This window comes from Anarhichas minor, unplaced genomic scaffold (assembly GCF_050575085.1).
Source record: "Anarhichas minor isolate MPS153535 unplaced genomic scaffold, ASM5057508v1 ptg000027l, whole genome shotgun sequence".
NCBI classification, from domain to species: Eukaryota; Metazoa; Chordata; class Actinopteri; order Perciformes; family Anarhichadidae; genus Anarhichas; species Anarhichas minor.
In genome coordinates this window covers 3,823,434-3,838,443 of record NW_027466473.1, presented here as the reverse complement: position 1 = coordinate 3,838,443, position 15,010 = coordinate 3,823,434, and the positions used below count along the sequence as shown (strand labels likewise).

Sequence of the window (15,010 nt, the reverse complement as noted above, 5' to 3'; positions counted from 1 at the left end):
ATACAGCAAAAAACCACACAAAACAGCAAAGCTATATAATATGGTGGAGGGTGGAGGATGACTTTAGGAGTCAACAAACAACATTCTGCTGTAAGTGTTGATACTCTCAAGATGTATGAGGGCTGAGTGGAGGGTTTTGGAAATGGAATGCAATGGAAATTGGGGGTCTATACCAGGCCGTCCATCTTTCACTAAAGTAATCCTACTGAAATATTCACGAAGATCAACTGTGGTCTTTGGGATTAGCATTTTAAAACATGTGTGTGATGACATTGCATGCGGGGAAAACAAAGAAAGCGCATGACTACATGGGGTGGAATGAATATAACCCCTGTGCTAGTATAAACGCTCACTTTATCTTTGAATGAATTCATGGTTCCAAAGAATGAATGAAATGATTATTCTCTGGTTAATATCCTTTGTTATAAATAATACTCTATTTTCCAGACTGGCTTCCATTCAGTTTTCTTGATCACGTATCAGTGCATGTTGTTCAGTGACACTCTAACCCAGCTCAACAGAGGCTCCTTTTCACGCGAGATTTGCGTTGCTCAGCAACCGATGACAACATCTCCATTGATAACACTAACGCCATTGCAACGCTGGTTGTAAGGATTCACCGAGTAGATATAGGTTAGCGTTATATTGATTTTTCAATTCTTATAATGGAGGTAAGTGCTATTCCTGAGGCCTTTGTATCAAACGATTTTAAAAGGCAACTTAACGTTGGTGATTATATGTTACATTATAGTTGGAACATAACGTTAAAGTGTAGCAAGTTATTGTAAGCAAAATACGCGTTACATTTGGCTAATCTGGCGTGGATTTAGACGGCGTGGAGAGTGAACTGTTAGCATGCAGCTAGCTTAATTACCTATTGTAGGGACTCTGTAGAAGTAACAGACTCATGGCGAGCCTCGTTCAGCTGCATAGGCAGGTTCAGAGGGGGGGGGGGGGGGGGCAGAGAGATCCGAAGAAGAGACACACATTTGTTTAACATTAGTTTCAGCAACCAGCTGCTTTTGTTGTTTTGGGCAGTCTTCTAACCCGGTGTTCCCGGTCGATATGTGTTTCCTCCTACGTTAAACTACTGCGGTCAAGTCAGCAGACACTCAGATCTCCGTGGTCAACTCAGCAGACACTTAAATTGTAGTGCACATATACGCTGAAACTTACGGTAAACGGCACAGATCGGGAGCGAGCGAAGAACTTTGCAAAGTTAGCGGAAAGATTAACGTGAGACAACTTCCGGTTTTCTACAGACGAACATCCGGTTTTCAGAATAAGATGGCAACAAAGTATACATATTGCATAATGAAATGAGATTAAATGAATTATATTCACAGTATAAAACATGCTACCTGCATCTCCTGAGTTAAAGGGAAAATACACCTAAATTGTGCGTAAAGTGTCTTTATTCTTTGATTTGAGGGTTGCTGGAAGTTAATAATACCTGACTGACGGTCAATTAAGATATTTTACGAAGCAAAAACTCTGAACTGAATTTGTATCTTCAAATGGCACATTTTTTAAATGTTTAAGGTGCTATAAAAATGTTTTTCTCAATAATTCCACACAACGACTAATGCATATATGTTCAGGACAAAAATGGGTAATATCACAATATTTAAGGTGCTACAAAAATATTTTTCTCAATAATTCCAGACAATGACTGACATGTATGTGTTGAGGACATCGTTGACTCCACCCACACTGAAAATTAGACATTTTTACTGTCCCAATTAAGAGATATTTCAAATTAAAACTCATACATTTGAACTGAGAAAATATCTAATAAATGAATATTTGAAGTGTAATAAAAAGTTTACATTTGAATTGAGAAAATATACCCACAAGGTGATATATTTCGAGTGTTTATTTCTTTTAATGTTGATGATTATGGCTTACAGCTAATAAAAAACCCAAATTCTGTATCTCAGAAAATTTGAATATTACATAAGACCAATTTAAAAAAGGTTTTTTAATACAGAAATGTTGGCCTACTGAAAAGTATGTCTATGTACAGTATACAGTATGCACTCAATACTTGGTCGGCGTACCTTTTGCATGAATTACTGCATCAATGCGGCGTGGCACGGAGGCGATGAGACTGTGGCCCTGCTGAGGTGTTATGGAAGCCCAGGTTGCTTTGATAGCGGCCTTCAGCTCGTCTGCATTGTTGGGTCTGATGTCTCTCATCTTCCTCTTGACAATACCCCATAGATTCTCTCTGGGGTTTAGGTCAGGCGAGTTTGCTGGCCAATCAAGCACAGTGATACCGTGGTCATTAAACCATATTGGTGCTTTTGGCAGTGTGGGCCGCTATCAAAGCAACCTGGGCTTCCATAACACCTCAGCAGTGCCAGTCTCATCGCCTCCGTGCCACACCGCATTGATGCAGTAATTCATGCAAAAGGAGCCTCGACCAAGTATTGAGTGCAAACTGTATACTGTACATGGACATACTTTTCAGTAGGCCAACATTTCTATATTAAAAATCCTTTTTTTAATCGGTCTTATGTAATATCTAATTTTCTGAGATACAGAATTTGGGGTTTTTATTTTACATTTTAGGCTATGTAAGCCATAGCCTAAAATAAATAAAATATTTTTGTAGCACCTTAAATATTGTGATATTACCCATTTTTGTCCTGAACATATATGCATTAGTCGTGTGGAATTATTGAGAAAAACATTTTTATAGCACCTTAAACATTTAAAAAATGTGCCATTTGAAGATACAAATTCAGTTCAGAGTTTTTGCTTCGTAAAATATCTTAATTGACCATCAGTCAGGTATTATTAACTTCCAGCAACCCTCAAATCAAAGAATAAAGACACTTTACGCACAATTTAGGTGTATTTTTCCTTTAACTCAGGAGATGCAGGTAGCATGTTTTATACTTAATGTGAATATAATTCATTTAATCTCATTTCATTATGCAATATGTATACTTTGTTGGCATCTTATTTTGAAAACCGGATGTTCGTCTGTAGAAAACCGGAAGTTGTCTCACGTTAATCTTTCCGCTAACTTTGCAAAATCTTTCGCTCGCTCCCGTCCTGTGCCGTTTGGTTGCGTTTACCGTATGTTTCAGCGTATAGGTGCACTACAATTTAAGTGTCTGCTGAGTTGACCACGGAGATCTGAGTGTCTGCTGACTTGACCGCAGTGTTAAACTGAACCAACCCGTTCCTAACCGGAACCACTGAACAGAAGGGAAACACTATTCCACATAACACCTGTCGTTTGCCTGAATGCTGGGGTGATAAAATCTGCTTCTCCAAACAAACTTTAACAGCCGTGTCCTCATTCTCAACTTTAAGTTCCAGGGTCAAATACAATGGCAACACTTGAAAAAGGCCATTAGGTCCAGATTTCAGTAACATCAAGTAAAGTACCCTCAAGTGTACTAGATAGATAGATAGATAGATAGATAGAAACTTTATTCATCCCCAGGCGTTCACATATCATAAGCTTACGTTCTCCCCGCCTTACTTTCATTTGAAGTTGCACTCTGTGGCTCTGCTGTATTTTCCAGGAGACAAGACCAGCAGGAGAGGACATGTGTGAGTCCTTGGAGGAGTTTCATATGATCCTCAATGAGCTGGTAGAGGACAAGAGTATGGACAAGGTCCGGGTGGAGTACGAGAAGCTCATCCATGCACTGAAGAAGTCCAGAGATAATGAGAAGAGACTGATGTCCAAATGCAGGGAGCTGAATGCAGAAGTTGTGTCCACCTCAACTAAAGTAGCAGCGGCCCTGAAACTGTCCCAGGAAGACGAGACAACAATTACTTCACTAAAGAGGGTATATTACCAGAACATGCAACGCTGTGTACTCTAGCATGTGTTCATTATTTGTTTGTTTATGTCCCTGATTGCAAATATGGAGGTTATGTCACATGTATTGTGTAAAATAAAGGACCAGGAATGCAAATTGATGGAGTTTGTACAGTATAGAAGGTTACATTTAATGAAGTCATGAAGGTTTATAATTGTTCCTCTTCTGGACTTCTCAGATACCATGAACTCAGCAGTGTTGTATTAAAACGTTCCTTTGTTTACACTGTAGGAGCTGGATAAAGGCTGGAAAATGGTTGATGCTGCTCATGATAAAGAGAGGAGGGACAAAGAGACCATCAGGGATTTAAAAGAAGAAGTTGCCAACCGGATGAAAATGGCTGAAGAACAAACCGGCTTCTCTGTGGACCAAGAGCAGAGGTGAGCCATTTATTCCTGTCCCCATGCTCTTGATCATTTATTGTGTGGATGGAACTAACTGTAATCTGTTTTTTCAGCAATCTACTAAAAACGAATGAGGAGTTGACTATGGAGAGAGACGAACTGCTGTCAACCCTGGAGGGTCTGAGAGAAAAACTAAACAAGGCCATCGCAATCCAGCAGGAGATAGAGGCCCAACGAGATAGTGCCTCAGAGAATATCTCTCAGGTAAACAAGTGTCACATTCTTGTAGGCAAGGCAAGTTTATTTGTATAGCACATTTCAACAACAAGGCAATTCAAAGTGCTTCACATAAAACCATTAAAAGCATCAAAACATAAGGCAAAAGAAAAGGAGATTTAAAAACAATTAAAACACTGAAAACCAGTGTAAGAAATAAAATACAGTAGTAAAATGCAGAAATTGATTAATATCCTTGAATGTGGTTCAATTAAAGGCAGCAGCAAACAGAAAAGTCTTCAGTCTGGATTTAAAGGAGCTGAGGGTCTCAGCAGACCTGCAGCTTTCTGGACTTTGTTCCAGATATGTGGAGCAGAACAACTGAACGCTGCTTCTCCATGTTTAGTTCTGACTCTGGGAACAGAAAGTAGACCGGTCCCAGACGACCTAAGGGGTCGGGATGGTTCATAAGGTAGCAGCAGATCAGAGATGTGTTTTGGCCCTAAACCATTCAGTGCCTTATAAACCAACAGCAGGACTTTAAAGTCAAGTCTTTGTTGGACAGGAAGCCAGTGCAAAGACCTCAGAACTGGAGGGATGTGATCCACTTTCCTGGTCTTAGTGAGGACTCGAGCTGCAGCTTTCTGATTGACTTTTTACAGAGACAGTATTGGTGGCACTCTACTGTACGTCTGATTATGTCACATTTTCAAACTGGTGGTAGAGACACAAGGAGTTTTCTGTGTGAAGGTTTTTATTCATGAAGAGATTGCACTAAATATATCAGATTCTGCAACAGCAAATCAGACGTGTGGCGAGGTAGAGGATAATCAGATTTGTAACTTCAACTTATGTTACCTGTGTTTTACAATGTTGTTCCCACATCACTGAGCCTGCAGATGACCATAATGTATGCCGGAGGAATACAAATTGCTTTGCTGAATGTGAATTTAAATCTGGCTCTGGTGCCATCTTGTTGCTGCTCTGTGCGACTACATCCAGCTCCAGCAGGAGCTCCAGGTACAACAGAATGAGAGTTCTCGAGAGATGAGGTTGAAGGAAAAGCTGGATAAGGAGGTGAAGCAGCTGCACGTCGACATGGAGGCCAAGATGGGGGACATCAAAGCCCTGAGTCTGCAGGGCCAAAGGGCCAAAGAGGAGCAGCAGAGACTGGAGCAGCAGCTCAAAGAGTTAAAGGTGAGCAAAGTAGTGGGACGCATACTCTTCACAATGTGTTGTTTAGGAAACCAGCTGCTGTTATATTGATATTCAATCTGAGATCTGGTCAATATATAATGCATTAAATGATTTACATCATTTTCATACTCCATAAACCATTTAATAACCTCTCGTGTCCTGTCTGGAGTTTTTGTCTTCATTTGTGAGTGTACATATACAGTATATATATATATATATAGATATATATATGTGTGTATGTTAATTAGATTCAATGTGTAGATCACTAAGCCATTATATGAAGCTACAAACTCAAATGAACTAAAGGGCACATTGGGAATCTTTTGTATCAAATGTATTATTCAGGATGTTTAACCATAACACTGTAAAACCAATGTACATGTGATTCCATGGTTAATAACATTACATCATGCATACGTACATGCATAGATAATAAACATGATTTTCCTCACACACCTGAATCCCTTCCCTGACTTTGACAGATCTTGAATGAGCGATCCACCAGGGAGCTGGAGCAGCTGCAAGTGAAGAACAACAAGCTGCTGCAGGAGTGTGAGCAGCTCTCTTCAGTCAAAGACCATCTGTCTCTGGAAAATCAGCACAACGCAAATGAGCTCAAGGTACACGTTGCTCCACTGACACACACAAAACACAGACACACACACCTGAGCAACAGAGGCCATAACACATATACATATGCCTGATTGGTTGTGTGTGGTAGCAGTGTTTGTGTGTGCCTGTGCATGATTTTGATTGTGAATAGCATAGAGAGAGTGGTAAAGTAATAGAACTGACAGAGAGTTCACACTGTAACTCATACAACATGGAGTTATGAGAGTGTAAGCTTGTTCTTTCAGGGCTGTTTTCCACACATGCTTGTATAGGCAGCTAACTTTGGCGAATACCATATTTGGAAAAAAGGCTATAGGAATAATATTGTTATTTTTGGAGGCAATAATGAATAATATTTGATATTTTCCAAATGATACTTTTCTTTTGAAAACCCTTCTCAACTCACTTCAAAAAACATCCTGAAACCTGCATCAACGTTGTGCCCACTGCAGGAGTACAGAGGTCTTACCGCACCGCTATTTCTTACTATGATACCACACACGCTTGGAACACGGAGTATCATTCATGCTTAGTGGAAACCTAAACTTACTAACTCCTCACTGATCTTTTGTAAGCTGCATACAGTAGAAAGTTGGCCAGTCCAGATATTATTTAACATGCAGCGTACAGTGACAGAATCAGACTGATTCTAAATGGAAATCATTGGACTAACTCTGTCCTCAGTACAATTCTCATTTCTACTGTAGCGTAGGATTCCTGATAATAGATGATGTGATTCTGTCCTATTGAACCACAAGAGGGCACTACTCCGGGTATATCATTCAGTGAGCCAGTCAGAAACAGGTCCACTCACACTGCTCACCTGCTTAATCTGAAGTACTTTGAAACAGTGTGAGAGGGCTGTGGTCAGAGAGACAGACCACATTTGACTTATAGCCCTCAACTCACAGTTGCATCTGTTCTGCACTCTCCTTTTTCCAAACCCTTTCCACTTCTTTGTAATGCCTCATACAACTCCTCCCCTCCCACCCGACAGATGAGAGAAGAGGAGGTGAATCAGATGCGTCAGGAGATTGCCAAACAAACAAAGATGAGAGAAGCCGTCCAGAAGAAGTTCCACCAGATGGAGGATCAGAAAGCTGACGTGGACGTGCAGAGGGAGACACTGCGAGCTCAGATCGCTGGTCTGGAGAAAGGTACGGGGGCTCGCCATGCTGAATCACTGACACACTTAATGAACATCATCCTCCCTTTGTTCCCAGTCTTTCCCTCCCTCGGTGCTGCTCTGTCCTTGTCCCTGGCTGTGAGCTCATGAGCTTAAATGAGTTCTGAAGTCTGACATGAGATGATGAAACCTAAATGTCCCGACTGCCCCCACAATACCATCATTCAAAAAGGCCCTCAAAACCCACCTCTACACACGAGCACACTGGCCTTCCCCAGCAATCCCCCCATGTCTTTATTTACATACTACAGTATGTAAAGCATCTTTGAGATCTTTGAAAAGTGCTATATACATCTGTATTATTATTCTATTATTACAAAACCAACATGTTTTTGTTGAAATAAAACGTCTAAAACTTTTTTCTCTGCACACAAAAGGCTTATTATATTATATATTTCTAAACAAATTTCTTTAAGTCAGTGTTAAACCGTTTGGTGTGAACACACCTTTAGTCAGCATTTTTCCTGCCACTCAAAAATGTGTTCTTTTATTTAAACTCGTGGACGATGGGAGTGAAAGCAAAAGTGCTGCATTTATATGTTTGTTCAGTGTAGTATTGTTATAGTAACAGTATCATAACCTGAATCCGTCTGAAGCAAGTACCAGAAACTATCTGGGTGGAAGCGGTCCAGATGGAGCTGGAACAGCAGCTGCTGGTCTTGTTTCTTAACTCTAACAGCCAGTTCTCTGAATGCCATCATCAGAGTGGAAGTTGGGATGGAAGGTCTAAAACCATTATGGTAATTGAGAGGAAACAGCCCAGGTTTGGGTCTCTGTATGCACAGTGATGTGTTTTTCAGATGACCTTTTTATTTGTCGAGCCTCACCCCCCTCCTCGTCTCTGATATTACTTTGCATTATTTTGTTTCTCCTTTATGATTCGTAGAATTAGGCTACTTGATTCTGTACTGCAATGCAATCATTTTCATTCAGATATAAAACAGTGTTCTTAAGACCTGCTGAATTACTTAAGATGACATATGCTGTGGTTACACTTGTCACTTCAAGGTGACCTGCCTGATCGGATAGCGATCGTATATATATTTATTGGTCTAAAGTGCGGCTGTAAAATGGTGGATGAACACATTTCATTTCCAATAAATTCTATAAAGTCTGTTATTTGGGCTGCTTACTCTTCCTCCCTGTAGCCTTGTTTTAGTTAAGAAAAGCCATCAACAAAGCTCCACTAATTCAGTAATAAACATTTTCCCATAAATTCTTCACAATAAAGCTTGTATTTTGAAGCAGCAAAATCAGGAAATGTTTGCTGCGTTTTCATCAACAGGACTCAGACAGCATGTTTCAGCTGTGCCCCTTTCCTCCTCTCCTCCCTCTGCTCTCCTCGGTAGAGGAACTCCCGTGTCGGAGGAAGATGATGGTGACCTCCGTTTGATAAATTGTCTGTTTACACCTTACTGAGATCCCAACTCATTGTGAGCCAGGTCACCTCGGCACGTGGTCTGGTTGATCGGATTCCAATGTGAGCCAGATCTTATCTTATCTACAGACTTGACAGTTATTGTCTGCGGGCATGATCGCATGACAAAAGTCGCATTAAAAAGTGTAACCACGGCTGTTATGGTACACTCATGAAACAGAACGAGTTCATAATCAACACTTTTGGCTTTGACCATCTATACAAACTGGGCCCACCTTTCTCCCCCCACAGATCTTGAATCTTCCCAAAAGCAAGTTGAAACGGACAAGAAAGCTATAGACGAGCTAATCCGAGAGAGAGACATCTTAAATAAGGTATGCGTTGCAGAGCACCTTAGGTTCTTGCAAACGGAGGTACCTGTGTGATGTACTATATATGGAGAACAGCAGTGACCCACAGGGTATTTATGCTGTATCTACAGTTTTCCTCATCATTTACTCATGCTCCTGTATTTGTGTGCATGATCCCATTCAATAGAACATGATTAAAGCCGCCCAGTCAACTGAGAAACAGCAGAACCTTGTGAAGCTCCTGGAGCAGGACAAGAAGACCTTGGAACACGAGATCAGTGGCTACCGCCAGGAGGCCCAGAAGCAGCGCAAGATCATCCAACAGCTGGAGAAAGAGCGCGACCGCTACATCAACGAGACCAGCAACCTCATGCAGAAGGCAAGTTATGCAGAAGAGAGCTAATTAATTGCATTTCATACCGTGGACTTATTTTCAGTACACACAATGATTTTAAGCTATTTATCATCACACGGTTGGGGAACCTGGCGTCAACGTTTGTGTGTCTGAGGGGAACTCTTCCCCGTTCCACAGGTGCAACAAAAAATGAGTGACGTTGAAGTAAGAGAGACGGAGATATTTGATTGGAGGAAGAAGGTCACTGAGGCGGAGAGCAAGCTCAAACAGCAGGAGAACCTGCTGGAGTCTGTCGTGTCTGAAAGGAACCTCTACAGCAAAAACCTCATCGAGGCTCAGGTACGAAAACACAGCTGATCACAGGAGGGAGAGCAGGTCGAACATTTATCAAAGGGTTGGTGGTTCGATCCCTGGCTCATCCTGCCCACATTACACCGATAGTTACCAGGAAATGGGAAATGTCTAACTGATATTAATACGCCTCCACCCTGGTGAAAGTTGTGGCCAGAGGCATTATGTTTTCAGGTTGTCCATCAGACGGTTTGTCCGTCCATCATGAACATGATGGACGGAATTTCTTCAAATTTGGCACAAACGTTCGCTTGGACTCAAGAATGAACTGATTTGAATTTGCTGGTCAAAGGTCACTGTGACCTTGATATGCTAGTTATGACAATTTTACACAAATGTCTAATATGATACAATTGTCTTTTCCCACCCTTCTTTCACTATCTGTCTCTCTCCTCAGGAAGAGATTGCAGAGATGAAGAGGAAGATGAAGACCATGAACAACCAGGTCACCCGACTGAGAGATGAGATCACTGGGAAGGAGCTTGCCCTTACCAAGGATCAGCAGGAACACAAGCGTCTGGACAAGGACAATGAGGCCCTCAAGGTATTGCAGCCTGCCTCATTGGTTCATAGTGGGCTGTGCTTTTGAGTTCCTCATCATCATTTAAACAAACAGTGTGTAACATTTGGGGGATTCATTGGCAGAACTTGAATATAAACACACATATAAACATTAGTGTACAATCACTTGAAACTAAAAATCATTATGTTTTTGGTAGCTTAGAAAAAAACGTTACTGGTGCTTCATATAGTATATTATAGTACTTTTTAATGTTTAGGTGTCCTTTAATATCACGCAGCGTGCATCTCCTCTGCTCTCTCTGTCGGGCTGTGCTCAAAGCGGAAAGGAGGACAAGAGGACAGGAGGACAGGGGGACAGGAGGACAGAGGATAGGAGGACAGGAGGACAGGATAGGAGGACAGGAGGACAGAGAATAGGAGGACAGAGGATAGGAGGACAGAGGATAGGAGGACAGAGGACAGGAGGACAGAGGATAGGAGGACAGGAGGACAGAGGATAGGAGGACAGAGAACAGGAGGACAAGAGATCTCATCCTGTTGAGAATGTCTTTGTTTTTTAATAAAAAAGTAGTATTGATAAAAGTAGCTCCTATAGTAATACAATCCTAAAGCCTAACCCCACCTGAAGGTCCAAAGCGCTTGGAAAGGGAGGGTGAGTGGAGGGCTATGTTGTTGCTTGCAATCTATAACCTCACGAATAGAGGCCACTAACTCTCACACAATGCTCCTTTAAAATGCACTTGGACAAAAGCATCTGCCAAATGAATACACCTTAATGTATGAGCATGAACTATATTTCATCTGTTGAAAGTTGCCTTGTCAAGAAGCACTGGGAACCATTGACCCACTTATCTAAAGATTAACCAGCCATTATTAACCATGACTGGTTTTTACTTGTTTAGGGCCTCCTTCATTGTCTAAGTTGTGTGCATGTGTGCACCCATGTCTGTGTCCTGCTACAGGGGGAGCTGCAGCTGATGAAGCTCCAGCTTGAAGAAACAAAGCAGCGTGTTGACAGTCAGAAAGCAGAGCAGCAAAAACTGCAGAAGATTATAGCCGACGCCGATGCTGAGCAGGTCCAACAGAAGAAACAACTGGACCAGGTAAAGAAAGAGAGGGAGGTAGACTAGAATACGTAGGGACAGAGGATGACAAGCAGAGACTTGTATCTGATTTATTTGTTGGCAAAACTTCTCTCAAGGTGATCAGGGAGCGAGACAACCTGGGCAAACAGCTGCTACACCGCAACGATGAGCGTGCGCTGCTCTATGAGAAGATCAGGATCCAGCAATCGATCCTGAGCAAGGGGGACTTCCACTACAGCCAGCAGATGGATGACATCCGCCTGCTCAAGCTGGAGATCAAGAGGCTCCGACGCAAGAAGAGCATCCTGGACAAGACTGTTCACAACACAGAGGACCTGAGGTAAAGGGAGAGGAGGGCCTGGGCAGGATGAAGAGAACAGGAAGTGGAGGAGTTTGAACAGAGACAGTCAGCGGGGAATTGTTCTAAGAGAAGAATTTGGAGTAGAGAAGGAGGACAGGATGGAAAAAGAATTGCAAAGGTTGAATATTAATATTAAATATTTACTCAAATCTAGACTTTTTTAAGACATCTTAGTGAAATCCTCAGGCATGTAAATAGTGCTTTTACCAGTGAATATTTGTGACAGTCATGTCTGAAAAGCTCTGATCACGTCTATAGTTGGAGAAATTCAGAGGTGCTCCGCAGGGTTAATTAACTCATTTACTGCCAAGCACATTTTGTGCCGGCTTCACTACGGCGAGTACAAACTAAGCTTTAGTGTTTTACTTCTTTGGATAATGTTGTATGTGAGAACTGTGGGAAATAGGATTTGTTGTTTCACAGGCGAGAGCTGTTCCACCTGCAGAGGGAGCTGCTTAGAGAGAGGACGAGGAACAGCGTCCTCGAGGAACAGCTGAAGCCCATAAACATTCACCGATGGAGGCGACTGGAGGTGAAGCACTTGTTTAATAGTGTCTGTGTGGATTATCTTAGCCAATACAACCCAAGCCTCTGTTTTTCTCTCCTTTCAGTGACATGAGCATTTAGTTTTTTTCTAAAAGACCATTCACACACTTCAAGCACAGTGTCATCATTCAAAGAGGAAAAGATCAGGCCGTTAACAGCTAAAGGACTCTCCCTCTGCAGGGCAGTGATCCCAGCAAATACCAACTCATCCAGAAGATTCAGTCCTTACAAAAACGACTGATCGCCAAGACCCAAGAGCTGGAGGAACACGAACTCCTATTACAGGTAAACACTTGACACTCTCCTTAATGAACCGTGTACACAAGTACACACACTCAATGTACACACTGAGTTTGATAGTTAGTTGTATAAGTCCCGTGTTTTTTGATACATCTTCATAACTATATGGCATCAGAAACTAGGGTTGATTTAAGTTATTATTTACTATATAGAATCTGTCATTAGTTCCATATATGATCCATTTTGTCATTAGGCCTTAAAGGGACAGTGTGTTGGATTTAGTGGTGTGATTGCAGTTTGCAACCAACTGAATGGCCCTCCGCTCACTCCTCCCAATCCACGACGGTAAGCCGCGGAGTGCAACACCGTGGTAAGGCTGAGAGGCCATCCTTATCGTAATAACTCTACTTTAGAAGCAACAAAAGTCACATGGCAGCTGGCTTTACCACAGTTTTGTACTTTGCGGCTCACGTTACTACAGTTTCACAATCGTTCAAAATGCAACACACTGGCACTTTAAAGGATAAGGCTGATGATATTCTTAATTATGATTACTGCCAACAAGTCCCATGAATTGACCCAAACCAATAAGACATTAGTCTGTGAAAGTATATATATATATATATATATATATATATACTGTATATGCGGGTCACAAATATCTTCTTTCGTTTTGAAAAAGGGCACAATAACTTCAGTAAATTAGCTGACCACTGTAGTTGAACCCAAATAAGAATAAATAGTGCATTTGTTGGGGACTATTTTCCTAGGAGGATTAATCCACATTTTCTATCCACATCCACACACATGGCAGGACGGTGTATGTAGGATTGAGTCAAAATAAACTACATTGTGTGTTCATGGTGATGAAGGAACATGTCTCTAGTGCTTCAGTGAGGCTCACTCATGTGTTTTAATGGATATATGGAAGAGAGAAAGAATATACAACAGGCTTTGATACTCAACCAATACCAGGTACTTTAATTGTTAACAATTAGAAGAATGTATCACCCACGTTATGTTGTATGTATTTTGCATTATATTATTATGTTGGTTGCGGCCAAAAACTTTGAAGACTGATGCTTTTCCGTGTTGTCGTGATTCTGTATTTTAAAGCCTCTATGTGTAGAATTTGATTATGTCTGACTTTAGCATGATTTGGTGGCAGTAGCAAGGAAGACACTGTGACATAGAGCAACACACGCCCCTCCTGGTGAAACAGGCTGTGAAGAGCATGTAGGCTCACTCACTCACTCATTCTACCTCTCCATCATCTGTTGAATGTCCCTTCCTTCTATTTCCCCACCAAGGAAAAGGAGAAGCTGTATGTGGAGCTGAAGCACATAATGGCCCGGCAGCTGGGTCCAGAGGCAGCTGAGCAGCTCCAGCAGTGCCAGTGGACCATCAGAGAGAGAACTAAAAAGCTCCAGGTCATCACACAACTCCCCTTTTCAGGAAAGAATCCTTCATTTCGGATGAAGGATTCTCATGAAATGTTTTTAATTATGTAGAACAAGTTGTCTAAATACAGTACGTGCCAAACTCCATCAGATCATTTCAATTTGTTGTCCGACACAAATACATGTGAGTTGATACTGTATCAGACAGTTCATCCATTCACTTTCTTTGTATCAAATGATCTTCACTAATGCAGCTCACTGTTTAACTGTCCATGTGTATGTTAAGACATGACACTCATCTATATGAGAACAGGTGCAGCACCTGATTGCAGGTCAAAGCTGGTACCTGTTTGCTTCTCCACGTTCTAACACAAAATTATGTCATCTTTTTCTGATTTCACAGGCGTTGGTAGCAGAGGTGAGATTGCTCGACTCAAAGATGAACGAGTACAAAAGTGAGAATCAAAGATTAGCTAATGAGCTAGCAAACACTAAGAAGAAGTACCTCAGCCAGAAAAAGCTTCACAGGTGAGGTTGATCTTTGTCATTTTAATGAAGTAGTATTGATTTGTTCAACATGCACAATTCATTTGATGCAGGGAACAACATGTACTATCGAGTGATAGCTTAGCTCGGTCTCTGATGCCCTGGATCTCTGTGTGTCTCATCAGCGAGCAGAGGACCAGGACCACGGTGGAGCAGCTGGAAGCCCTGCCCCAGCTGAGCAGCAAACCTCACTTCACTGGAGGAGGCTTCAGGATCGACAACCCTGTGAGACGATAATGGCCTTTATATGAGGGGATATGTGATTAACCTTCAGACATCTTTTACATCATTCGAAATGAGAAAACATTCATTACCACATAACCTGACATTATCAGCAAGTGAAAGGTTTTTAACCATTAATCATAATGATATTCAGAAGAAGACTTTCACAATGTAGATGCATATTGGGCAATCAGAAAGGAAACAGCTGTCAGTCTATCCTTAATCGTGCTCGAGAAGATGTTTTTTATCAAAAT

The 15,010-nt window shown here is 41.6% G+C and overlaps 1 protein-coding gene across 1 annotated transcript; it reads left to right on the top strand.

Moving 5' to 3' along the window:
* Positions 1–665: 665 nt before the first annotated feature.
* Positions 666–14,771, top strand: cfap58 (cilia and flagella associated protein 58). The gene is made up of 18 exons (XM_076101344.1): positions 666–671; positions 3,543–3,812; positions 4,077–4,225; positions 4,303–4,453; positions 5,408–5,602; positions 6,085–6,222; positions 7,212–7,371; positions 9,070–9,152; positions 9,316–9,507; positions 9,661–9,822; positions 10,232–10,378; positions 11,319–11,459; positions 11,558–11,781; positions 12,226–12,334; positions 12,529–12,633; positions 13,899–14,018; positions 14,392–14,516; positions 14,660–14,771. Exons 1-18 carry the CDS (start codon positions 666–668, stop codon positions 14,769–14,771), a joined length of 2,589 nt encoding a protein of 862 aa, XP_075957459.1.
* The last annotated feature ends 239 nt before the right edge of the window (positions 14,772–15,010 follow it).